This window comes from Ornithodoros turicata, chromosome 2 (assembly GCF_037126465.1).
Source record: "Ornithodoros turicata isolate Travis chromosome 2, ASM3712646v1, whole genome shotgun sequence".
Classification (NCBI taxonomy): domain Eukaryota; kingdom Metazoa; phylum Arthropoda; class Arachnida; order Ixodida; family Argasidae; genus Ornithodoros; species Ornithodoros turicata.
This window is the reverse complement of record NC_088202.1, coordinates 90,702,024-90,729,745: the sequence shown is the minus strand read 5'-3', so window position 1 is coordinate 90,729,745 and position 27,722 is coordinate 90,702,024. Positions and strand designations below refer to the sequence as shown.

Sequence of the window (27,722 nt, the reverse complement as noted above, 5' to 3'; positions counted from 1 at the left end):
GACGATCAGAAGCGCCACCGCTGCCTTCCAAAAATGCGGCGCATGGGAGGGGTGCGCCTGACGTGGTCGTTATAATCTAGTAGGTCGTGCACACGACACACACACACAGAGACTGGCTTAAGCTATGGCTTGGGGCTTGCGTTGGCCAAGTCACGTGTCTAGTGCGGACTGCGTTGAGCCAAGGGCCCGAAACTCGCCAGTTCCTTTGCGGGATAAAGTGAGGCGCTTCACGCGTTTCACGTCATCGGACGTCAGAAAACGTCATAAATTGAACGTCATGGAGACATCCGGTGGCTAGTGATTACTGATTGGTTCCCATGAGGATGAATTCGTTTTCTGAGCGATGATTGGCCGTTTTCAAATTTGTTCGCGAGCTCTGGAACAGGCGACAGCGCGGCGGCTGTGCCGGTTGGAACCGGCGTTCACGGAGTCGCCGGCGTCCGTTTCAGACGGCTCGTGTTGTGTAGCGGTTGTGTTGGACTATGAATTCTATTTTTTCCTGTTTAAAAACGCAAGCTGTATCATGTGAGTGTCCTCGAACAGTCACAGCTGCCAGGGAAGATGCCTGCGCAACATTTGTGCTCTGCTTCTTGGTGTAGAAACTATTCGAGCGTCCGAACGCCTCGTACCCGATACCTGGTCAACGACTGCCGAGAGGTAAGTCATTTGTCGTTGCTTGTTGCCTTGCAACACCGCATTCACTTCGTGTATTGTGAATAAGTTGCTTAACAGTTACCGGAATACGCGGTGACCGAGACAGACAGCGTATCTTTGCAGATACGATGGTAGACTATATTTCTTTTCGTGAAACAATGTCATCTAAATGTTATGATTAAATACCCGTTCACGTCGTACTGCATAAAGGTATGACGCTACTGTAAGTCTGATTCTTGGTGATTTCGCTCGACAAGTTTCGTCAGACGCGTTGACTGATGAGTAGCTGTTCTGTACGTAGCGCAAAAGCCAAGATTGTCAGGCTAATCGGTCTGAATATATCATTGTGAAGTAGCGCAATAAAAGGTATTTTTTGTACTAAGGTCGCCCATCACACCCCATGGCTGCGAGCTTCTCGCAACCCTACCACCGTTCTTATTTTTCGCGTTCAATAGCACCTTTATTCTTTCTATTTACATTGCAACTTTCACATGCATAACCGTATATCTGATACCATTTTTTTTAAATCTTGCAGCCACTGAGCTCCAGTTCCCAGTAGCAGTCCTTGCCAGAGACAGTCCGACATTATCAGGCTTCTTCAAGCAAATTCTGGAGCAATATTAATATCATCCTGTGTACGTCTTGCTTGTATAACCGTATGTCGCACAATAAAATACTTCATGTCACAAAAACAACCTAGGCTCCGTCGTATTCCTGTAACTCCCACTGCATTCCGACAAACGCGAATAAAAAAAACAGTGCATGGAAGAAAAAAAGGAACAACAAAAGAAGACGGGAAGCAGAGCAGAGAGGAGGAAAGTAGTAAGAGAGAAACGGATGACACGTCATTTACGTCATTCGCGACATAATCAAAAAAGAAAAAAAAATAGGGTGGCTAGTCCTCAGTCATTGGTCGAGCTCCGGAGGTCACGTGAGTTTTCAGCTACAATAGATTTCTACTACAGCTTCGTGCCCGTTGAGCGTTGACTGAAAAGAGTCGAGGGGAGAGGAATCACAAAAGAGCAGAAGCACTGGCGTTACACGTGTGCTATGTTTATCCGTTCAGTAATAGTCTGTTTTTTCTTCCAAGAGCTCATTTCATCCTCTGTGTTAGCGGATCCTTTGGTAGAAGCGTTTGATGTAGCTGTGCGTGATGCAAAGCGACTACTGGTTATTTTCAGTACGTCTGTCGCATCTTTACGTTGCTAGGTGTTGGTTGGTGCAGGACCAATGTCGAGATTGCACTTCTAATGCGTTGTAAACGCAGTGAGCCGGCTTTGCTTATCATAGTTGTTGTACTTGCAGCTAAGGAATGCTGCGACTGTGAAGACTGCGTGGAGGCAGAAGCGATAATAACAGCCAAAACACCGGAGCTCGAAGATGACTTCGGAATATCTACGTTTAAAGTGACAAGTGGCGTAGACCTGGAAAGTCGGTATGGCATTACATCCCGTCCCAGCCTATTATTCTTCAGGGACAAAATACCAGCACTCTACGACGGTATGTTGCAGATACAGTTACTCTGAGCAAATAATAATTATATAGTTGAGTGAGTTTCAGTAAATTCCGAATTGTCAAGCACTCACGTATACGTCGAATAACTTTTACTCCAACTTATGTGGTGAGTGGACATGTACCGTCGTGGCCACTGTTAAAGGGACGGTCTTGTACCCCTGCCCCCCTCATGAAGTGTACCATTCGATTGCCCTTTGTTGAAATACTGCAAATTTACCCGACAAAGCACGTCACAGTTATCAAATAACCGAATTAAATTGATAAAGATTGCAGAGCATGCCGCGGTCTGTGTTGGCAACAATAAGAACAGCTACATCGCCCTGCGCGAAAGTCTGTGATAGGATGCAGAAATCGTCTGCTTTTGCACGCGCTAGTGCACCGGCGTGAGCAGACGACTTTTAGAAGTGTCTGGGGACCGCGGCAACTCTCGTACCTTTTCTTTCAGTTCTCAGGCGAAAAGTGCACATTCTAAGAAGTGGCTCACATGCTGGTTCAGAACAACTATGTTAATCCTCAGAGACAAGTTAAAAGTTGCAAGACAACCCCACCCACAATCACAAATCTGAAGTCGCCGGCCATCGTCGCGCGCGGTCGCATTACAGCTCCGACCAAAAATATATTACGTGCGCTTCCATTACACTCCCCGTTGCACACTGATCATGTTTCGAAATGAAGTGTCGCTGACGACGTACATGGAGAAGGAGTACGTGTTTATTTAAAAACCGCATTAAATACTCGCGGAAAGAAAACACGTGACTTTAGCTTCCACGTATCCGATTATGCGCCACATTATCGGAGACCCCACTGTCAATTCACGGACTACATTCTCCGCTCGCAGAGATATATATCTGAGTGTCTTCATTTCGAGAGCAAAGGGGATGACTCAACCCAAGGTCCTTCTGCAGGTTCCAAATGTCATGACAACGGCGATGTACCCACAGGCCGACGTCATGCGTGACGTTGCATGAGAGGGAAGCGCAGGTTTTGTCGTCTGCTATTACGGCACGTTTCGACAAATTCCTCGAAAACGACTTGGTTATTCTGAATGAACCTTTGACGGTTGTATGTATGCAGTACTCATGAAGACAGTTTTGGCCAAGTTTCGGAATCGCCCCGGCTGTACGAGACCGTCCCTTTAACCAATCTCACGTTTCCGTGGCCTGGCCGCCTCGCTTCGATAAGCGCCCGACTACCGGAGAAGAGTGGAAATAGCAATGGACCGGTCTGTCGTCCCTTTGGGGGTGGTGAGTTGCAGGTATGGATCGTTTATTGACAATACCTGTAAGAACAAAGGCCCATGCACAATGAAAGAAGCCCCAGGAAATAATTCTCGGATAAGCAGTCTTCTTTCATTGCACCTCAGCCTCTTTTGTTTTTTTTTTGTCCTTCTTTCACACGTTTTGTCAATAAGTGATACCATGCTAACGCCCGACCACCTCCAAAATAACAATCGACTGGTTCGATGCTGTTTTCACTGTTCCCCGATAGTCAAGCGCTTATCAGAGCTAGGCCACGGAAACTGGAGATTGGTGCACAGTGGCCACGACAGTACAGTACATGTTACACCTGAGCAGTAGCTGTTCCACAGAGCTTGGGTCAGTAAGTTTGTCCCACAATATTGCAAAAATGACCCTACCCACGCTGAACAGCCACTTAACAGCTCTGCAGAATACCAGATATACCCAGACTTGTCAAGCCATTGAAACAATTTAAAAAGAAAAACGCTTTTTCCTGGTGCCCAATTTTGACACAAGTGGGTGAAAATGGAGTTCTAACATATACCCATCTATCAATACATGCCAAAGGTCTTGTTGTGACAGGAAAGTTACTTAGGGCACTGAGAGTACTGAAAGTACCGTGCTTCGACTGCCTCACTTCTACCTTTCAAATTCTTCAGTTGCCGATGTGGTATCAAGGCTTTCGAGAACAAAGAAGTCATTGTCACAACATTGTGTGTGTTCTTGTGTAGTGATGATGGCTCCATATATGTTTCTTCAGAACTGTGGAGAGTTACGTGAGCCAGGAATACTGGTCAGCAACACGTAGTGAGGGGAAATATTAATGGTTCCCAAATTATAGAGAACAACCTGAGATTTTAAAGGAAAATAACTGTTTATTGTCCTGCCCTCATCTTTAAAGCTGGTCGATGGCTGATATTTTTTCCTTAGTTTTCTCTATAGAAAATGGGGTCTATCTATAATCTGGTTTATACGGTAGTTACTTGCTCAGTAGCTAATTACTTCCCAAGACTGATGTAATACTAGCAACACATGTAGGGTGTCCCGAAAAAGGGTTGTGCATCTGACATTGAATGTTATTGCAGTTCAAATGTTCCACAGCTCATTTGGATGACAACAATTGTTTTTTATCCTGGATCCACCATCAGTACCCAGGTGCCAAACAGTGTGAATAGGATGTTGACTGTATCCCTGTTCTGCATGTGTAAATAAAATCAGTTGCTACTCCAAGTGGGAAAGGTACTGTTTGTGTTTCTCTCTGTTCATGTGCAGGGTTCTACATGAAATACTCTTGAAAAAAAAAAGGGGGGTACTTGGAGTAACCTTCAGGAAATTAAGAAGCACTTGCATAGTAAGACAGTACAAGGGAAACAGAACATGAGCTTGTTGGTTGTGTGTGTGTGTGTGTGTTTTTCATTATCGTGTGTCATGCAAAATGGGAGCATTTGGTTGTTTCTGCAACCAGCCCACAACGTACGAGCAAAGGGAACACAAATAGCTATTCAAACAACTCATGGGAAGGAGGTGCTTGTGGTCTGCCTCAGCCAATTCTCGTTGTTTATGACAAATAGATATAACAGGGGCACCAGTTCTCCAACTCAAATCGTACCTTTTCTTTTTAGGACCTATCCACCCTGACCATATTATGGAATGGCTACACCAGAGTCTGGAGCCTGGAGTTAAATCGCTAAATGACCAAACATTTGAACACCTGACACAAGCAGCAACTGGAGCTACAACTGGAAATTGGCTCGTTGTGTTGTAAGGCAACCAAGTGGTTTCATGTTTTGCACGTTTAATACCGTAAAAATTATTCGCAGTTTTAGGTATTCGTGCCCCAAGGGAAATATATTGAGACCAGTCCTTGAGGGTTTGTCACCAAAGTAAGTTTGCAGGTTTGGGCCAGATTTGTACTCTGCATGGATCAGTGTCTCTGTTCTAAACTTATACAAATTTTAATTAGGATCAAGTTGCAGACCAATGTGGCCACAGTAGACATTGAGACAAACCCAGAGCTTGTGGAGAGGTTCTCTATAAAGGACTGCCCTACAGTGCTTTTGTAAGTATTATGCATTCTCAACAGGAGTTTTATTTTACTGGTTACAATGACAAGATTGGTAAATGTGGTCATGGGTAAATAAATGTATAGCTGTGGATGCAGTGCGAGTGCATCTACATTTTACCCAGAACTGCACTGAATTTCTACATGAAAATCACGGAACTGCATGTAGCCATGGGTATAGTACCTGCATCCGCACTCTCCTGTTATTGGTACTTGCTAGGAGCCCCTTTCCAACAATTTATTTACCCCAAACCCATCATACAAAGAGGGCTGTATCCGATCAACCTTGATACAAACGCAACGGTCAGCTGATTATACGTAAGACCCATCACGCACATCACATTCCCATCTAGCCGCGAGGCTTCATTCCGCACAGTAAATGTCACTATGCAGCTAAACTGTCTCTTCTCAGCCAGTGTCAACAAACCAAAACAAAAGAGTCACAGAAAAGTTGACTACATCTACTAATTGACCATGTGAGCACTTACAGTATGGTCCCGTTAGCACGGCTCGCATTAATTTGGCATCCACACCGTACGAGTATCTTACTTGAAAGCCGCTGTTACACCAGTCTAGCAGTCTATGAGGAGCCACGGTGCACAATATTTTTGCTGTACTGTGTCTTGTCACTGTACAATTAACTTTACAAAAACGCTTTCAAACACCAGCCTGATGCACGACCTTGAAGGCCTGGACCGACTGGCGAAATGTAATCGCCGTAGTGAGCATGAAATCTCGCTCCCCCCTGAAAATCAGTTTGCTACAGGCAATGCACGAGACTGCTTGTGACATACTCATCCACTTATGGGCTCTTTGAAGGAGAGGTGTGCAGATCAGAGGCAAAAGACTGCAAGAGCATACAGCTTGGGACAAAAGTTTACGGAACACGGCACTGGCGTGTTTCTTCATTAGAGCGGCCCCCTGCTACTATCAGGAAGAGATCGAATAAGAAATGGGTGACCGGCTATGCTATCTATCTCTCAGTATGTGTGTCTGCTTTTGTTTGCTGCTAGGATGTCGCTGCAATGGAGAAATGCGACCCCACAATGTTCCGTAAACTTTTGTACCAAGCTGTATGTGCAATATGCTGCAGCCAAAAGCAAAAAATATATGGCGGGGGCCTTCATTGCTACTTTAAGATGTGTTATCACTGTACTGCAGTGTGCAGAATTACAGCATTGTACAGATCTCGGGCAGAGTCTAGGCACGGTGGGTACTGGCTGTCCCCACTGCTTGTAATCCAGTTTTACCAGTGTGATGGGGAACATTCCAAATTTCGCCGGCTTGGTGCCATTTCTCGGCTCATGGGACATGCGGCACGCACACTGAAAAACACACGAAACACTGAAAAGTCAGTCCCGTGATTGTGCCTCCGTTGTTGTTTTTTTTCTGCACTTCATTGTCATCGTTGTCCAGCATGCTGAGATGCAGCACTGACGTGGAAGAATCTCTGTATCATGTACATTTTGACAAGGGTGATGCACTGTACTTAACATGGTCCAACATTTGTAAAAGGCCATGGCTGGTCTCGGGTTTCGTCTATGGGATGTTGCCAAGCGAGGAAAACAAAACGTGTAATAATCGTGATACTGCGAGGGGAAACAAATAAAACATGTTAACAAGTTCCAGATGTCTGTCGCAGGTGGTTCTATATGAGATGAGATGAGTATCGTAGACTGTGTGCTCAACGTTCTTGTTGAAGATTGCGTTGCACGAGCAGAATGATCATCAAAGCCGATTATCATAATCATGCAACCAATTATGTATTTTATCAGGACAGCTTCAAATTTTATTGTGTGTAGGTTAAAATCTGACAATAAGATTATTTCCGTGTTCCCATAAGATATTAGCATCAGGGTTTCGTTTTTTTTTTTGTTTTTTTTACGTAGACCTTGACACATACTACATGTACATGTAGCAAATACGTTGTGTCCCTGACCTATGTGGAAGGCTGTCAGTCCACAATACATGCTTTCAGACCAAGCAACACTTTATTTTGTAATGATGATCGGGGAGTTGGTGTCTTATGACCTGTGTTGTCAATGCGCCATTAAAACTCCAATCATCATCATCATCATGGGGAGTTGCTTTCAGACCGGAACGATATGGTGTGCACACATATCATGAGGCAGGCCCACAGGTACAATTGTAAAGGATCATAGCAGCTGCTTGGGCGAGCCTGTCAAAGTTCAGGGGACGGTTTCATAGAAACAGTGCGAATTCTGTTGCCATCAAAGCGCACGGCTATTAAATAACGAAATTATATTAACAAGAGCTACACTGGCAACATCATCTGCTAGGTCTGCCAGGATAATCATGCGAGTGTCGACAACCTCTTGGGATGTCTAGGGAAACATAGGAAGCAGGGTGGTTCGAATCCTTTAGTGCCCCACTTCATAGGCAACGCGGAGGCACGACTGGAACTAAACAAAGGCAACTGTTTCACTGACCTTCAGGAAACCTTGGAGGACGAGGAACCAGCACACTGCATATTCAGGGTGTGTTTCGCTCAGCTGTTTTGCCTGCCTGTTCACGCATTGGTTTACTCGGTTAAACGTCAACATTACGTTTTTCATTATTTTTTTACCGTGAAGTGTTCATAGCTTCCAACATCTGGCATCTGCGAGGTGGTATATTTGTGCGAATTTCCTGAAAAATACTACTTTATTCTGAATGAAACTTTCTCTGTTGTTTATCTATACTACTCATAAATATAGTTTCGGAATCGCCCGACCTGTATAAACTGTACCTTTAATGGAGTGCCCCTTATCCGTATTGTGCCAGATGGGTTACAGCACCCAGCAGTTGTCTTCCTGCTGCAGAGGGTAGCTACTTCCTCATTGGTCCAAATCACTAGGCAAGGGCCAACCGGACAGATTTCTACAGCTTTGTCGAGCTCAAAGAGTTGTCTCTTCTGATCAGGACCTAGAACAGCCTATGTTGACCAGGCACTTGGATTGCCCGTCTCATGCACAGCCCGTGCGGCTACCCACACCGGCTTGGTTGCACGAAGCATTGCTTGTTTTCTCCCTGCTTGTTCCACTAGCACCCTCTCGCACCACTAGGGGACCCTCAATGTGGCAGTGTACACTATGCAGCAGCTCTGTTTTCATCATGCGAGTGGATTTGTCATTATTCCGGAGTTCTGCCAAAATGAACTTTGGTATATGGATTTTCATAACTGTGATTATTATAATTCCATCTGACTCTGCAATTTTCTTTTGCCATACTTCGTTTCTCAGCTTCCGGCTTGGTAAGATGTACAAGTATGAGTCCACCAAGCGAGACATCAAGTCTTTGAAGCACTTCACAGAGAGCCTATACAGAAACATGAAAGCTTATTCCGTCCCTATGCCACAGAGTCCTTTGTAAGTACTCAAGTACTCACTCTTGATGCATTTTCCAAATCATACATGATACCATCATTAAGTTACTGTTTTACAGCGACAAGCTCACCGAAGCCATTGCCGATTTTGCCAAGGTACGACGTTTGTTTCCTGTGAAGTTTTGCGTACAGAGTGCTGCGAAACAAAATACAAATCTGTGATATTCATGCTTTTCTTTGTTACTATGATGCAGAGGAAAACACTGTGTATGTACTTAGCATTTTCCATTTTTATTTATTTGCAGGAGCACAGACAAGTTCTTTTGATAGGATCCACAGCAGCCCTCACCGCTGTCTATTTGTCGTATAAGGTCCTCTCCTTGCAAAAAGCAAAGGCCCTTAAAAAGGAATAATGTACAGAAGAAACCCCTGTCAATGCCTTTGCATGTCCAATAAAATTTGGACATTTTTCTTAGGCATGCTTCTGGCACATTGATATATTCATACGCGAGCTTTTTGGTGAAAAAAGCCTCTACCCGCTACAGACAAAATTAACCTTGCTTAGCAAGTTCCATATTTTCAATTACACATTCATGCTTCGAAAAGTCACTACAAATCCATCTGTACCATCACCAAAGCTCTTTGTTCTCGGGCAAAAGGAGCCCTGGTTGGTCCCTCTTGCACGGAGGGTGAAGCTCGACCTCACTTCCGAGTTTGGTTGGGAAGGGCAGGCACAGCATCCTTCCGTCACAAAAGGGAGTGGAGAAAAGGTTGGCTTTGATTGCTCTGCATGCCTTCTTGCCAGAACCACATACTTACGCTGATACTCAGCAGGCACAACAGATGATGATGGCACCGCAGTATGACTGCACGATGACACTGTACTTTGTTGTTCTGAATGTTCCGCATCAACGGAAAACTCTTCCTCGTCCGGGAGCGATGGTGCAGACGTTGCGTCGGAGAGCGGACTACCATCCTCGCTCGCGTCGTCGTGTTCTACACTGGCAAAATCACGCGAAGACCACGTACATGTGGTGCAGCTTTGCGATGCCTGTTCGGCACCTTTCGCAGATGAGAGGGACACACTGAGGTTTGGCATGGAGCGGGCATGCACCATCTTTATGACTGCACCGATTACTGGTGTCGTCTCCGAGGGGAGGGTGATAATTGTGGGAGTTGTTTCAGTTGGCACGGACATGTTGTTACTGCTCTCTTCCACAGAACCTTGCTTTACAGGGAGTGCCCTTTCACAAATGACCCCATATGTTCCAGGAAGGACAGTACTATCCTCTCTTTTGGCCTCGTAACGAAGAAAGGAAAAGCCTCCACCATTACGAAGATTTTCGTGCCTCAAGAGGCTTAACCTTCGTGAAATGCACAGGGGGATATTGGAGAGAGATTTGAAGGGACTAGGCTGGCCTTTCCTACAGCTTCGTGCTGGCAAGGTGTTAAATAGAAGACTGCCCTTGTGCAAGAAGCATGGGACTTCCACGATGCATGGTGCTCGTTCCCGTTTGCTTCCATCGTGTACCTCCTGTGTGCAGGTCCCTGCGTACTCACCACCCATTGTGAGCACCATGTGTCTCTCAGGAACGGGCGTGCTCATCTTGGATGACCTTGGCGAGTTCTCCATGTCATCCAGTGTCGCCTGTTCATCAGCATGCCTCACTTCGAGCTCCCTCTCCACTCCTACTCGAGTGACGTCCTCAAGTGAAGGAGGCTGAGAGTATGGTGGTGGCGGACCCCAAAGATATCCAGGAAGGTCCGTATATGGTGCATCTGGAAAGGACAGTCGTGGAGGGTGCATTTGAAGATGGTGGAAGACTCCATCGTTGGAGCGAGTCCGGCGATGCACTCCTCTGCTGTCTCCACGTGGTGGGCGCCAAGGACTGGCTGGGGCATCAAGTGGCGATGGAGTGTGGCTACCTGTTGAATTATGCCACCCATCCCGAACTAAGAGCCTGTCCACAACAGTTCTTCTGGTGTCATGTGGTGCCCGAGGTCTTCGAGACCTTCCCCATGGGAGCCACCCCCTCCTTTGGGAGGCACGTGCACGGCCACGAGGACGGCTTTCTTCGAGGCCATGCGAACGAGTAAGCTGAGGTGAGGCTAAGAAATGACAGTCGACAACGTCCCAGAGAGGCCAGGAAGAATGGCACATGTCATCGTAGCATGCACAAAATGCATGACTGGGATGGCGACGATAAAGCAGACGGCGACGTAGCTCCAACTGTGAAGAAGAAAAGGAGAAAACTGCTGAGCTTCGTTTCTGGTGATCATCTTCTTTCACACACAGCAACCACTATTCCAGCTCGCTCAAGCCACATATACAATTTGCTTTCTTTCCCAAACCTTTGTCAAACGTTGGGCGCTTAAATTGTGTGCATGCACCAGCTTCAAGGCTTTTCACATGCTACAACATCCACGCTTTTCTATCAAAGCGAGTATCTACCATACTTTTCACGGTTAACCATTCATCATCATTGTCACATGTGCTAATAATGTCTGCAACAGCACATTGATGGCATATGTGCAACACGCTTTATATGGTAAACATATGTTTACCATATACAGTCAACCCTCGATTTATGAACACCCTCGGTTCCCCGAAAAACCGTTCATAAATCGAGGGATTCACAAATCGAAAATTCAGTTAACTGAGTACTATCGAGCAAATGGAACAGTATTTCCGAGTTGGGATTGTGTTTATAATGCCATATATTGTGTAATTTTGCTTTTGACCATGCCTTCTGCTGTATCAATCTCACAAAGAACAGACGTTAGCGCATTCACACTCTGTTTATTAATACTATTGTTTAATTTTGCTTTGGACCATGTCATCCGCTGTGTCAATCTTGGAAAGGAGAGATGTCAACACATTCGCACTGGACTGGACTGGTCTCGGATTTCCTCCGGAATTTTTAACCTCCGTTTATTAATCTCCGGGTGACAGCGCCCACCTTATTCATCAACTGAGGTCAGAAACACTCGGTCGCACCTTGTGCGACACCGGAAAACCCATTTGTTGTTCCGATTTCGAGGGGTTCAGAACCGAGGGTGCAATACCTGGAAAACGTTTTGTCCGTTCAAGCGTCATTCATAAGGCCACGGAATTATCCCTTTGAAAGTTTCTTGACCTTGGAACGATCTGTTCATAAATTGAGGGCAAAAACGCTGGGCAACTCCTAGTTGGTTCCCAGAAATTCCGTTCATTATTCCAATATCGAGGTTCATAAAACGAGGGAAAAATGAAAGTTTGGTTCCCCGTGCTCGTGTTCATAAAACGAGGGAATTCATAAATCGAGGGTTGACTGTACAGCGAATATATACAGGGTGTCCCAGCTAAATGCGAACATATTTTTAAAAAACATATATACAGTCGACCCGCGTTTATCCGGATCCTGCGCTATCCGGACAAAAAAGCATTGGGACGGATTTCTCCCCATGTGTTTCGCCCTCGTTTATCCGGACTTCAGCTTCCGGACTCGGATGAGAATTCCAGAGAACAGTAGTGACTAATACCCAACAATCGGCTTCAGTCATCCGGTCATCGTCAGTGTCGTCGCTCTTGATAGTGTTCAAGAAGAATCTGATGATGAAAGCGGGGATGCACAAGCTGTGACGGTAGAAAATGCGCGGGCGGCACTGAAAACAGTGCTAGTATTTTCCGAGCAACAAAACAATATTTTGCAAGTTAATGCCATTAGCAAAGGTTTACAAGAACTGGATACATGTATTAGAATGAAAGAGATGACAATGGATAGTTTTCAATGTAATGGTCAATAAAGATGTCCTTTTAGGATCACTATGGATTTCCGTGTTTTACTTATCCGCTTCCCCCGCTATCCGGATATTTTCACAGGAAACGAGGCCGTCCGGGTAAACGCGGGTCGACTGTATCACTTTTTCCGAGATGAAATCAATTGCAATATAGCATATGCTGAAGGGCTCTCCTTAGAAAGGCATTAGCAAACTCCTAAGGCAATGTCTTAATTAACTTTCAATAATTAGCCTTTTAATTATAAAAGTTACGAGGTTGTCCCAATGAGAAAATCTGGTCCCTTCGGTCACCTGATACCGTTTTCAGAACAAAAATCCGTTCGATAGATCGTCTGCAAAACATTTGTGAAGTAACACCATTTTTTTCTTTATTTTGTTCATTGCGCATCTTCAGAGATGCGTCTTTCCTTCACCCCCAATGCGAGAGGGTGAAGGAGCACGGTGCCGCCTCATGCGTCGAAGATGAGCTTTAACTTGCGGAAACAAAACAAAAACAAATGTATTGGATGACTCTATCGAAACTGCCCTTATCTTGGCTTGCATTTTCTGTTATCTTTTAATCTTTTTCCAGGACGCAAGAGGCGATAGTGTGCTCTTTCACCCTCTCACATTGGGGGTGAAGGAAAGACGTGTCTCCGAAGATGCGCAATGAACAAAATAAAGAAAGAAATGGTGTTCCTTCATGAATATTTTGCGGACAATCTGTCAAACAGATTTTCGTTCTGAAAACGGCTCCAGTACAGTAGGCTCCAGTATCAAGTGACCAACAGGAGCAGATGTTCTCATTGGGACAACTTCGTAGCTTTTATAATTAAAAAGTTAATTATTGAAAGTTAATTAAGACATTGCCTTAGGAGTTTGCTAATGCCCTCCTAAGGAGTGCCCTTAAGCCTATGCTATAATGCAATTGAATTCATCTTGGAAAAAGCGATATATATATATTTAAAAAATATGTTCACATTCTATTGTCCGAAAAGCAAGTTTCCATATTAACGAGACAAAAACGCATTGGAAAACTTTGGTCCTCACAAAATCATCCATAATGCAAATTGTCCATATTAACGGGGTATGTATATGATTCCCTATTATTGTTTTAGGTAATTGCATAATGAAACAGGACATATCTCGTGCTCAAAACAAAGCTCAGTGAAGAATGGATAGCCAACAGATACTCACTTGTTCCAGGTAGAGCTTTTTGCGTTCATGGCTGAGCAACTGGTAGATCAGCATTGAGGAGAAGATACAGACAAGGATGCCGACCACCGATAGGCCAAACAGAGCTCGCAAACATCCATACAGACTTCCGTGCACTACGTCGCAATTGGGTGTGTTGTTGAACACAAGTTGGTGCTCCCCTAAGATCATGTAAGGTTCCATCATGTGGCATAACCAAGACGTATGCTAGTAGCAAAGTATAGTAAGTAAGAGAAATGAGTAGTACCCTCTTGAGCTGCTGCATCTCCAATGGCAGAAAGACACATGCAAGCTTTGTCCTTAGATGAGTAATCGCACTTGTGCAGGGTCTGAAGCCGATTCATGTGCACCACTGTGGTGGTTACTGTGATCACAACACACAGCAATACACATGTGAGACAGCAGCCCCCAGCAAATTTCACCTGCAAGTGAATACATTTTCTTCTGACACTGCAATTCATTACAAGAGTACTTGTGATATCATAAAATCAATGATAATTTGTTACCAGGTATGTGTATCTGTTCCTACGTTTGGCAAAGCACATCACCATAAGTCCGGTTGCAATTAGCTGAAAAATAACATTGCACATTACTCATACTCACTAAGGGCAAGTAAAAACAGCACAGTTATAAAACTTCCTGCTCCATGTGTCATGGTGGCAGCTCAAATAGTTTGCCATTTAAACAAAGTAGTGGTAGTTCAGTGCGTGCAGCCTTTCAGATCAAATGGCTGCGATGCTCCCTCCTAGCAGCCATGTTTGTGGCATCTGCAGCATTCACTGGCATTGATCTGATGTTTAATCTAAATGACCTGGCGATGACCTGGCGATGACCTGGTGGTTACGACAAAAAATAAATAATTTATGGAAACTGGCCATACAGTGCAAGCTTTGGTTCATATTTGTGAATGATGCAACAATACAGGTCACTTGAAAGCCTTCAAATCAACCGAGCTATAAGGAACATTTTGAGCAAATGGCAGAAAGATTTTTTTTTTTGCCAAAGTTGCACGCACCCATTTAGAACACTTTGTTCACTGATTCTAGGACGGCAGTTGACAAAAAGTCAGTGAGTACTGGTCAGGTGTACTGCCATCACATTACGACGACTCTGCGCTCTCATCAACGCATCCCAAGCCGCATTCAGGAAGACACGTAGACACATTCACTCCGGCCCCATTTTCTTTTCTACACGCTCTCAGAGTGACCAGAGTTGATGATGATGACTAGAATTTTACTGGCACAAAAACAACTTAGGCAATAGTGACCAGAGTTGACGAGAGCCTGATATCAACATTGTGTAATTGCAGCACTCGCTGATTTTTCATCAACTGCCACCCCTGGATTATGGCGTGGGCGTTAGTGGGGCTTTAATGTTGTCTTTGCCCTAATCGTTGATTCAGCCTCTGCAGTTTATGTTCACTCGCTCGAATAGTATGCTCCAAAATTAAGCAGCAATGAAACAAGAACAGAACACTGCTAACAACTGACATTTTACTGAACAAGAGCTCAGAACCTCTTTTAACTAAAACCCATGTGTGCGCAAGGGGAACTGGTCGTACATGTTCACTACGCCCCCACACTCCTGAAATGTTACTTTCACACACGCATTTCAACTTGATCCAGAAATGCATTTCTTTTTCTCGAGGACACAGAGGCTTGGTTGATACACATGTCTGTGCCCAATCTTCCTATATTGTACTCTTCAATGACATCCTGTGTCGGCTGATGACAGGAGGCTAACAAGACTTCCTTATAAAAGTGTTAAAACCCAGTGCAGGAACATAAAAAAAGGATGACACAACACAGCACTAATGTTCTGTCTAATGTCTTTTTTATGGTCCCCTGCACTGGGTTTTAACCAGGAAAGAGTAACGCTAACAGAAACTGAAACGGCATATTATCCAAAATTGGATATGGTAACGATAGCAGAAATGAAAACACGTACCACGATTCTTCATTACCGGAAACAGAAACGGAAACGAAAATTATCGTCCGGTATTGAATTCTGGTAATGGCTGTTCCTGTTGTGCAATGACATTTGAGTGATTCTTCATTCTATTTTTGTATATTGATGACACCATTCCCTGTAATGCTCTGAATACTACACGAGAGCAAGGAAAGAAAGCGCGATGTTGGACCTCGAGGGTACATCCCTCACTTACCTCGTCCCGGTCCTCATGACTACGTGACATCAACAGATCACTGTACTGCACCATAGCACGAGGATGACAGCCCACGATTTTTAGTATTCATTTTGTACTTTTTTTTTTCATTTCACTGTGGCCATGGCAGTATTATTTATTACTGAGATCATCCGCTTATGAATGCGACATTGGATGAAGGTCACGCCCATCTTGAGTTGCTGCACTCCGAGTGACTGAAGACTGCAAGGTGTGCGCATCCCAACGACGTAAAATTACTTGTGTAGTGTGTGCGCGTGACACCGAAGCAGCATTGGGCAAAACAGGGTGCTGACAGAGCCGAACGGGCTGTCCTCCGGCAGCTCCGGCATTACCGGAAACAGTAACGGAAACGTAACGGAAAGGCTGGTATCCGAAACGGATAACGGAAACGAAAATATAGCAGTAACGAAAATGGAAACTGTAACGAAAATATGTTCGTTATCCTTCCCTAGTTTTAACACTTTGACCATGGACTACAAAACAGCTCAGATCCTTGCTCTTCTTAAGTCTTCCTGCCCTCAAGAGATGGCATGCATCTGCAACTGCACCAGTGTACAGCTAGGTGCCCAAAAAGGGTCGAACTAAGGGCAGCTGCATGTTCTCTCAATCTGATCTTCGAATCTTTGATCGAATATCATTCTTGCAGTGATCTGATTGGCCTAAGCCATTTTGGAGCACCTTCTGGAGCAGGAAAAAATAGTTTTGGAGTAACAAAATATTGCTTTGGAGCAGATATGCTATATCATTATGCGCAGTCATATACACTTTTTTTTTAAATCCTTTCGAAAGACTAATGTAGATGTGGTCGCCGAAGCCGACCAACTCCTTGTATTTTTAATTACTAAAGTAGTAGTAAAGTAAATTACTGCAAAGAATTCCTCATTAGTCACTTTTGCACTGATATTGTGCAGTTACAGTGCCAAATATAAACGAAACAGTTAACGAAAATGCCAAAGCTAGCTTACTGGTGGGATGTTTTATGTGTGCCCTTAACACTACGATCTTTTTAGTTATTTCCGCGCTCAATTTGTCCACTGTGCTTTCACATAGTTCTAGATTCACATAGGCTGAACATATCCAATATTTGTTTCAGGTTACCCACCCACAACACCAACTATTTGATGGTCTATTACGGGCGTTCTTGCAATCTTTCGCGTTATCCCGCTAGTGACGTCATATGACACCTGCGACAAGTTACGGCAACACAGCACGGAAACGTGGCAATGGTTTAAAAAATTAAAGAAAGAGTGATAGTGGCAGGGTGTCGAACCGCAAAAAATACGGGTTCGATTCGGGTTGGAGTTCGCATTGCTTGGATTTCTTTCTGGTTCAGTTCCGGTTCTGCCAAGCAAAAAATCAAACCGGTTCACGAACCGGTTCAACCCTTCCGTGTTATATCTCTCATAGAACTGCTTCCGTGTTATATCTCTCATAGAACTGATTTTATCAGGATATGCATGGCTAATAGCTCAAAACTGTTGTCTGCAATTGACGTTTTTAGTGGTCAGGTACTCCCTTTAGCGAGAGAAAGGAGAAATGGATGAACACTTGCAAATAGCGTCCACGCTGATGGAGCGGTTTAGTCCTGATACCTTCTGTTCCCAAAATCTCTCTTTTGTTTCTTACGCACAGTGCCTGCAAGGTACACTTAAAGGAAGCCCAACCAGATGGACAATATTTTACGTAGACGACGGTACTTGCCGGCACACTGAATTCGCAGCGTGAATTGATCTGTAATTGTACTGAATCATGTCGAAAATAAGTCTTCCAGCCTTGCTCTGTCCGAGCTCACAGCATTGTACCAATTAATCCACAACACAAAGGCAACATGGAAGAACTGGTGTTCTATTTGCCTAAGAAATTAACGATGGAAGATGAAAGTCACTGAAAAGGTTAGCCAGCTGTAGGACTCGAACCCACATCTTCTGGATTGCCGGTCCAGTGCTCTACCAATTGAGCTAAGCTAACACACCTTCTCAGTAACTTCCAGGGTGCGTCATCTGAAGGGACAAACCAGCCACTCTCTCTCACTCATCCTCCTTTCACTCTTACATTTTTGCTCACTCATACACATATTCATACGATGGGCACGATGGCAACTGTTGAACATGAAAGAACTGATGTTCTGAGGCTGGAACAACATAGAGGGGACAAATACATACAAAGCCTCAATTTGCCTCAATTTTGTGTTAGCTTAGCTCAATTGGTAGAGCCCTGGACTGGCAATCCAGAAGATGTGGGTTCGAGTCCTACAGCTGGCTAACCTTTTCAGTGACTTTCATCTTCCATTGTTAATTTCTTAGGCAAATTGAGGCTTTGTATGTATTTGTCCCTTCTATGTTGTTCCAGCCTCAGAACATCAGTTCTTTCATGCTCAACAGTTGCCGCATGCGTCGTTCCCGTCGTATGAATGTGTGTATGAGTGAGCAAAAATGTAAGAGTGAAAGGAGGATGAGTGAGACAGAGTGGCTGGTTTGTCCCTTCAGATGACGCACCCTGGAAGTTACTGAGAAGGCGTGTTAGCTTAACTCAATTGGTAGAGCCCTGGGCCGGCAATCCAGAAGATGTGGGTTCGAGTCCTACAGCTGGCTAACCTTTTCAGTGACTTTCATCTTCCAAAGGCAACGTGTCACAACACAACTGCGCTACCAGTAATCAGAACTACATTTACTTTTCAAACCACGACCAATAAAACAGGCACCGTTCTGCGTGCACTCCTTCTACACTTCTCATGTTTCTGACTTGTTTAACTTTTACTGCTCACACGTAAAGGGAAATTTTGAGCAGTTGCTTAATCACATATTTGTCCTATAGGACTACTCAACTGGCCTACTCTATTCCTGCTTCATTCGTCCGCGTGGCGCTTCCTCTCTGAAGAGCAGACGCCGCTGCGCATGAAGAGAGCGCTTAACGCCGCGTTTACAAGGACAACTGCGCTTCAACACGTTAAAAAAGGTTCTGAGTCCTCGTTTGACTGCTAGGTGAAAATTTGCAAAATCCATGATAATGAGACCAATGTGTCCTCGTTCGGGTATTGGGAGGAGTTGGAATTAGGAAAGAAAAATATGGAGATGGAGGCTCCTACAACACACAGGAGCCGGCTACTCCAAAACACTTGAAAATAAAAATCAGAAAGTCTAAAAAGTTAGAGGCACTGCAATGTCCACAAGGAATGTCATTAAAGCAGCTGTCGCACGATGTCTAAGATCCCTCGGCCATTCTCCGAGGAGCTTCACTAAGTCTAGAGGACGGTGGTCCAGTCTTTCCAAGGCGTCTCTGAGGTCATTACGTTGGACACTGTATCTGGAGCAGTTACTAATATATGTTCAGTGTTCTCCACCTCATCACACTTGAGGCTTCGGACTACTTTTATGTCCGAACCGTTTTGTTGCGAACCGGCTACCACTATTATTTTTTCTGGTTCTGCTCCGGTTCGGGTTCAACAGTGTCATGAAAATTTTGGTTCAGGTTCGGGTTCGGTTCAACACCCTGGATAGTGGTCGGGCCTGTGTCTTCCATCCTGTCATATTCCTAAGGCCCATTTCACACTACAGTTTTTCTTGTCCGCATGCTTCAAAAACAGAACCGAGAGGCAATCGAGCTCCGTAGATTTCAATGGGTCCGATTTGCCTCTGTGAAAAACACTGATGAGAACAATGGTAGTGTGAAACCGGCCTAACACTTCCGGAGGGGGAGATCTCATCGCTTGATATTGCCTGGCCGCAACAGGCAGGTGCCGAGCTCATAAGCAGTTTCACCCTTCAAAAAACACATGTCAGGAAAAGGGTTCCTAACAGCAGGATACTGGCTTAGCATATGCAAAATGGAAGCAGAACTGTACGAATAGGAGACACGGCTGCTGTCTCGCGATGGCATGCGCTGCCTGCTGACTATGGACACGCGCTAAACCACAAGAGGGGCTCAGGTGGTGCGCCCATACCCTTCAAACGGTTAATATTGCATCACAAAGGGTCAAGTGGTACAAAAAATGTCAGGTGTGCATGGTGAAAAGAAATAAAGTTCTGGGATGGAAGCTCTTGAAAGCATTCAACAGACTCTTAGTCAAGTCGACTTAGCTTATGGTTACATCATGCATGAAGCAATGATGCCTTACCACTGCAGCTGGAACGTATGTTGGGATAGTCTCGAAAAACTGTAGAGAAGAAGTGTAGGAGCGTAGAGTAAAGTAGATGGCTATGAAGAGAACTCCCACGAAGACCGCCGATCCTCCACACACAAGGCAGAGGATGACATATTTTCGCAGCCATATCACCCATAGAGAGGACCTTGTTTCTGCATAATCACACATGAAGAGAACCCATATATCACAAGCTTTCTATTATCCATTTTTAGATCCTTTTGCTAGAACATGATCAGTGACAGTACAAAATGCAGAGCAATTTCTAGCACTTAGCCCTCGAAGGAAGTGTATACTTTACATTTGTATTACAGTTCCACCAACAAAGGACCCTCCACAGTTTAGTGTGAAAACTCTTGCACCCCTTCTTGTCAAAATATCCTTTATTTTTTAAATTTTTTTTTTTTGCCTAACTGAACCTCAGAGTTCGACAAGATGATTAGTCTGTTTTCTATTGTAATAAATAAATGCTATTTGTACATTTATCCATTCCACTGAGACATTATATATTATGTGTGTATATTAGTCAGTTAGTCTGAAATTTCCTAAAGGTTTACATTTTACATAGTAGCAAAGCCGAGTCGCAGTAGGATTCCAGACACTTTTTAGGGATACGATTATATTGTACTGAATTTGATGCAGTAGCTTTCATTGAACATGTTCTCTTTCTCGAGGTATAAAACAAACCCCTGGAAGTACTGCTACTGTTTGCGTTCTGAGCAAAGAGGCTGCGTTACATTTATGGCGATCAGAAGACAAACTTGCCATTTCGTCTCCTGTGAAGGGCGTCATGCGTACGCCCACACCCTGATGTAGGTGGCAAAAAGGAGTGTCCATAGGGTAGGGCAGGTGGAAGTCCTGTGGGCAGGGCAAGCGGAGTGGGGCGGTTGGGTGTCTGCTGCTGACAGTGCTCCATGCTCGTCTCTGTCACTTCTTCAGAGTCTGACCCACGCTCATTACGGCCTGCAGACAGCACAAACTGCTTCACTTGAATCTGCAAGCTGTGACACCACTCACACACATTCTTGTTGTGTAAACAGACTATATCAAGCAGAAAGAAAATTACATCACTTGTGTCAAGTGCATTTTGGATTCTTTCTGCGCAGGATACAATATTTTTGGGTCTTATCTCTGGTGAAATGACACTAGTGTTCTTGAATAAAAAAGGTGCACGTCAGGACTTCCTCTCCTCGAAGGCTAGATTGCACAATACGCATCCCTAAATGTCATCTACTCGAGCTTGGTATGTGCCTCAATGCGTGTACATACTGGGTATAGCTGTAGTTCCAACTTTAACTTGTTGGATTTATGGTGCTCAGACTACATAGCACCTTTAAGATGCTGGAAGTAGGTGGCACTATCTGTAGGGTGTACAATACCCGCATGACACACATAGTCCATCGAAAAACAGCAGCAATACCTATGAAGTTGCTTAAGGTAAGCAGTCCTAAATATGCAGGCTTCTATAGCGTACCAGAGCAAAAAAAAGTATTTTATGCTTCTGAGCATTTACATGTAACCAAAAACATGGAACTTGTTCACATGCACGCAAACTGCAATCATGCTTCTAGGCGTTTGCTCCAGAGGAACATTGAAAACACTCGTGTATTTCCTTCAGCACAAGCACACAGTCCTACACATCATTCTTACACCGAAGCACCATCTAGTGACCAATAAACCCTAGCAGCTGAGATGCTACAAAGCCTGATGCACCATCATGTTCACCAAGCATGTTTGAGTAACCTTAGATTATGTCCCTCATTTGATGCTCATACCAAGGCATCCTCTGCTAAGTAGTTTAGACCTAAACAAATTATGACATTAACACAGTTTCTGAAATGCAGGTTATTCAATTTGCAACAAGTGTGCCGACAATAAAAGAGGATGACTAACCGCATACTGGATGCTATTCGTATTCTTTTAGACTACTCTAAGCTTATTAGAATTAACAGCGGCATTCATGGGTGGTCTATAGTCGTGTTACAGCCGGTGTATCCTCTTCTCCCATTATTTCACCACCAGAAAATGATAGTGTTCGAAACATTGTATTATCATTTTTTTCTGTTCATGTTGATGTCTCAGAATAATTATTTTCACATTTCAATGGAATAATGATATGTCATAAAGCTCACCCACAGCTTCCGAGGTGCCGTTCTTAGGTAGAATACGACTATAGTCCCATGACTGAATCTGTAGGCACACTTTCACAAAACATTGCTACAAGATATCCTCTTCAGACAAATAGTATGTACATATGTCATATAAAATTGTTGTTATTCATTGCTATAGAATGCACTACACACAAGCATCAAGTCTCAGTTGGACTGCACCATATGTATTCTCATTACATATTACCTGCTGTGGTAACCTCTGGGGCAGTTCCTTTTGGTTCTAAATTTCATCCCTTATCCTCTACAAAATCGACCATGTGTATCAAGATTGTAGTGCCACCAACTGCTTAGCAGCATTCAGAAGCTATACGTATAGATATACACCTACATTTATGTTCAACAGCTTGTATTGGTCCAGTTAGTTTAGTTTATTTCACTGAACCACAGTGCGACAATGCAGAACAAAATGCCACTGAGGGCAGCTTGACACGGCAGCTTACATAAGGTAGCAGTAATGTATGTTCACTTGTAATTCTACAAATGAGCAGAGGTGAGGAAGTCACTCAATTAAGAGAACTGCTTACAAGTTACTGTGTGAAAAATGTTATTAACAAAGTTAAAAGTTATATTATAATTACATTACTGAGGCTATAACTGAGATGTCAGAATGGGTGGTGGTAGATGTTTTAATAGCTTGGATACATCAAACATATTCGAATCTCCCACATGATGAAAGAAGTCGTACCGCTTCCTTCCTTTAGTCTAATAATAAACTTCTTCGATGAAGAACACAGCAGTCATCGGAATTTTAAGTACAATGAGTTGCCATCATTTCGTAGAACCGCGCGAAATAAGACATTTTAGCTACACAGTTCCCTCCACCATTAGAAATACATTACTCGCCGCTACGATTTCATTTCATTTCCTTTTATTAAGTTGCCCGTAAACAGCAAATAGCCTACAAAAATGACGAACGCCACTGGAGTCTCCGAATGCACGACCGAGACTGAATTCATAGCCTTCGCAACATTGAGGCATCATAATCAGATGAGGCGTCACATGCAATCGGTGCACACATAGCTGTCGTCTCATCAGAGGGGGAGGGCATGCCTCACGTTATCTGTGCACTAGAACTGAATAAAATGAACTTATGCCAAATTAGAAGGTCTACCTAAAAGGGAATGAGTTCCTCAAGAAGTTGCTGGGGCTCAAAAGAGCTACGGAGCTCGAGAGTTAAGTTAAGAGTCAATGAAAACAGTGAAGTTAGTTACAGTATTGAGTTACCCCCAACACTGGAAACAAGCAACTAAATAGATATTCCATCACAAGTTTACGCCGACCAGTTGTGCTTTCAGAAATACTATCTTGTTGAGGCCTTTGCTCCTACCGTAAGAACTGACTTCAACACCAATACAGGCCTATTCAGCTGTGCTTATTCGTAACTAAAGTAGGCACCTGCAGCATGCGAGTGTGTAACCTTCCATTATTCAAAAGCAGAAATAGTAATCAAGAAGAAAGAATCTTAATGAGAAAAGTCAGTTCTTCTGCACATGGCACACTTTCTGTTCTCCTGCGCAGTGTCTTCCTTTTTTTATTGTTACTAACACCACGCTCATTATCAATTAATCAATCTTGTGGCACCACAGAGCAAGGTCATATCAAGTTGTCCATTCATTATTTTTGTCCGCCTTTATGCGAAAGGTGAAGATTGAACTGAACCCAATCTATTTACATAAATTAGTGGACATTGCAGATGTCGGGGGATTTACTTATGTAGCAATATGCAGGGTGTCCTAAGAAATGTGTAAGACAATTTTTGTCAAAAATGTAGCTTCACACAAAGCTGTGCTGTAATCATTTTTTGCCATCTAATACACTTTTTATAAATTTCTAACATTACCCTGACGACTTTTTACATCCCAATGTGGGATTTTCCAAGCTTTCCAGAAGCAATACATATGCCTAACACTAGTACCTATATACTTAGCAAGCTTTTAATGCAAGCTTCTTGAATCTTTGAGTATACGTGGCTAAACATTTAGACAGAAAAATAGACAGAAAGGTCAGCACTGTTCGACAAAACGAGGTGAAAACAAGGGTCTTTGCTGAACAGATTTTCACAGCCAACAACCTTGAAATTGCAAGCAGAATATGTTGGCATTGGTTAAACGATGTACGTGCAGCCTCGAGCTTTGCTTACAAATTACTGCTGACGTGTGGTAGACCTTATGTCAGGGAAACCTCAAGATCCGTTAATATTCCTTTATGTGAACACCGCAATAAAGAAGATAATGAAGATCACTTGACATAGTGCACGTGTGAACCTTTGTTTGGAAAAACGGAAATTTTGCAGACTTGTAAATGCAGCGGGGAATTGCTGTTTGAAGAAGCCCGACAGATAAAGAAGTTGGGTGATAATTGTGTAAGTAAGGCTTCCATCTACTATTCAGGTAAAGTTCACCAAGTTTTGGAGGGTGCCGGTTGTACACGTAGAGGAACAACTTGATGTTCTGGATGTTTATCAAACTGATGTATTTAAGAAAAAAGGCTGTTGAAAATAAATTTTTGTTGAAAGTGCGGTGGTTCGTGGTTTGTCACCATTCTCATCCTCATCCTGGACTCATCTGGGTTCCCAGACTGCAATTCTTTCCTCACTGTATTCCTTTCTCTCTTCCTCTTTTTTTGCTACAGGAAAAATACTAAAAATAGTTGCATACCTAAATACAGACTTCTATTGAATTTACATAGCGCACTGCAGAGCACAGCTGAAATAATCTTGTGTGCTTTCACCTACAACCTCCTACACTGGATGACGAGCAGTATCAGTAATGTCCTCACACAGCCCCAGGGAACACCTTTTAGATATTTTACTATTTGCGTATACCATCTCTAATGCCAACATCTATACCCCAGCAGAACCAAATATTTGAGGCAAACACAACTGATGTTTTAACACACCAGCACCACATATAGAATGAAACGTTCAACGCCAACATCAGAAAGCGGCACTCACATCAAATTTACGTGATCGCACTCGTTCGTGAAATGAACGTGAGGCTAACGAAGCACAAGCACGTGCGCTACCTTCATCAGTGTGCTTCGGTACGGTAATAGGAACCCGGACAAACAGTTATGTTCTCAGAGTCTTATGGGTTATTAAATTAAGGCTCCCAGTGATCACGCAGCACATAAAGCAGTAAAGGGGCTATTCTCTCGCATTAGCACACAATCGAGGGTTCTGTATCGGCAGTTTTCTACTGGATTGCAAACGGAATCGGCAGAATATCGTGAATGCTGGAAGGGTCGAAAAATGTTACATACAACCCATACTCGGACATCAGACTCCGCATGACAAAGGCATATCCCTGCACGCCATGAAATGAAGAGCACAATTAAGAGAATGGTTTTCCGAGTTACTACACTGAGGAACTGCAACGCAAATGGGTAAATAGAGCGGAGACCTAAATAAGATCCGGACAGGCAATCAGGAAATTGTGCGGCAACGGAAATGTAGAATGGTCATTACGTACTGATGCCCAAGATTATCAGACTACGTTGGGTTTCTGCCGCTGGTGATATCACCCCCAGGGCCGCAAAACGCATCTCTAAAGGCACTCCAGTAAGAATTCGACCATAAAGACAGAAATGGCATCCCGTGCGCCCGGAAGGATAGAGGAGCAGTTCCCAAACGTAAACACAAGCTGCATGCTTACCAGCATCAGTACAACCGTGCTGAAGAGATAGGAGTCCTCAACTCCGCACTTCCATTTCTAAAATAAGTGGCATCCTCATCCACAAGTATAAGATCATCTCTGGCGTGATGAGCAGCATTTCCCACGGTGCTTCCCCGCCGCGCTCGTCCTTCTCCTTCTTTCGCTTTGGCTTAGTTCTGAAATGGAACGGCGCGCTCGCTGTGGCGCTAGTGGCGCGGCGTCAAATGGTTCTGGGCGTCAGTCAGCGGTGGCGGTGTTCGCGGTTCACGTGCAAAGCGCGCACTGTGTTACGGTTCATTACTAACAAATGCCGTCTGCGTCATAATGCTACGCGCTTACTAACAAAGCTTTCGGCACGCATGAGCAAAAAAAAGGGGGGGGGGCAACACAACCGACTCTCTTGCGTTTGTTTAAATAAATGTATATTCTGCCTTCCTGTTTCTACTAAAGTCTAATTTCTGCACACCCACGCTCTGATTTCTGTTTCTATAATCGTTCTCAACCATCCCGCCCTGACTGTACCGTTTCGTATGCAGCACAATGGAAAGAATGAACGCCAGTTGCTATGGGCACGATGAAACTAGTTTGATGGAACCAGCTATATAGTCAACAAGCTGGCTCTATGTTTCTTTATAACAGCACACGGTCAAGATAGGATCTCGATAAGGCGTAGTTGTCACCAGTAGCCTACGAGCAGACGCATACATTTCAATGAAGCTTGGGTATTTGCAACACCAGTACGATGGTCAAGAACACCAAGATTTTAACCAAGAACATAACAGAGACCACTGCAATTTCAGTGTTGGAAGTGCCACCGTGACAGCTCAGTTTTAAGACCTCCAAGCGTAAAAAAAAAAAAAAAAGAAAAAAAGAAAAGAAACTGACATACCATTCACACATAGATGCAATGTCTACATGTTATCGAGTGTTGAAAAGTTTCCATGTTATTACCCTGTTACCTTCATGGATGTCCAAACAAGGCAGTCATGGTGGCATAATTTGAGACACTGCTATTCTTAGAAACTTCACAATGAATTTACTGAAATGAGTGTTTGTATACATTTTTCGGAGGCAGTGGCATGTTGTTGTCAAGTGAATCCACCCAGGGCCAGCTTGGTAGGAAGCTGCGCTGACATAAATCTAGAAGCACCTGCAGTAAACCTGGATAGCCTACAGTCAGCACGGCCTGTAACAGATTGTGGTCACACCACTTCCTTGTCACAGCAAGACACTAGAATCTCCTCCTGAAAAGGGATACTCTTCAGTTGACACAGGCAGAACTTTGGCGCGTCACGGTTGCCTTAATTTTGTGGTATCTAAAGCTACCTGCAACTATATAATGCTAAAGATGATTTTTGTTTCAAATCCAAGTCTACATTGACAGACCTGGTTCTAAGTTCTTTCATGCCAATGCACTTTGTACAAAAAGCCTACTGCGTACTAATCCATGAGTAGAGCATTTTGGCAAGTTATATTCACATGCCACTCATGTGACCATGTTGAAAATCCACAGGTTTAAAGACAGGTGTATATACGTATACACTACCCCAGATGTCTACTTTCACCAAGCCGAATACCAGTAATCGAAAGCACCGCAGAACCCATGAACTGTGGAGTGCCCTTTCTCAGAGTGATATATACAGCCATCCAGGGTGCCTCAATACTAGCTCCATCTGCACAGAGGTATCCAGGCAACCTACTGCCACCGGTTTGAGAGAGACATTTGTTTCGGAATTCACATCAGATACACAATCATTTGCTTCACCACTCTAAAAAAAATTCAAATATTTGCACAGCCCTAATAAGC

The 27,722-nt window shown here is 43.9% G+C and overlaps 2 protein-coding genes and 2 non-coding genes across 5 annotated transcripts; 2 read left to right on the top strand and 2 right to left on the bottom strand.

Moving 5' to 3' along the window:
* The first annotated feature begins 1,625 nt into the window (after positions 1 to 1,625).
* LOC135385766 (probable protein disulfide-isomerase A4) lies at positions 1,626 to 9,269 on the top strand. Its single transcript, XM_064615274.1, has 8 exons — positions 1,626 to 1,834; positions 1,960 to 2,154; positions 5,030 to 5,168; positions 5,228 to 5,290; positions 5,371 to 5,466; positions 8,712 to 8,837; positions 8,914 to 8,950; positions 9,100 to 9,269. The coding sequence occupies exons 1-8, from the start codon at positions 1,705 to 1,707 to the stop codon at positions 9,205 to 9,207; spliced, it is 894 nt and encodes a 297-aa protein (XP_064471344.1). The 5' UTR covers positions 1,626 to 1,704; the 3' UTR covers positions 9,208 to 9,269.
* On the bottom strand, positions 9,065 to 26,111 carry LOC135385765 (uncharacterized). Of its 2 annotated transcripts, none has more exons than XM_064615272.1 (7): positions 25,916 to 26,111; positions 20,857 to 21,070; positions 20,068 to 20,246; positions 14,275 to 14,337; positions 14,016 to 14,190; positions 13,751 to 13,929; positions 9,065 to 11,024 (listed from the first exon to the last, which is right to left on the bottom strand). In XM_064615272.1, the coding sequence occupies exons 1-7, from the start codon at positions 25,919 to 25,921 to the stop codon at positions 9,378 to 9,380; spliced, it is 2,463 nt and encodes an 820-aa protein (XP_064471342.1). In that variant the 5' UTR covers positions 25,922 to 26,111; the 3' UTR covers positions 9,065 to 9,377. The 2 variants fall into 2 exon arrangements, with proteins under 2 accessions (XP_064471342.1, XP_064471343.1); XM_064615273.1 differs by having other exon boundaries at positions 20,857 to 21,054.
* Trnaa-ggc (transfer RNA alanine (anticodon GGC)) lies at positions 17,849 to 17,921 on the bottom strand. Its single transcript has one exon. It is a non-coding gene; the product is annotated as a tRNA-Ala (tRNA).
* Positions 18,142 to 18,214, top strand: Trnaa-ggc (transfer RNA alanine (anticodon GGC)). The gene has a single exon. It is a non-coding gene; the product is annotated as a tRNA-Ala (tRNA).
* Positions 26,112 to 27,722: the final 1,611 nt, after the last annotated feature.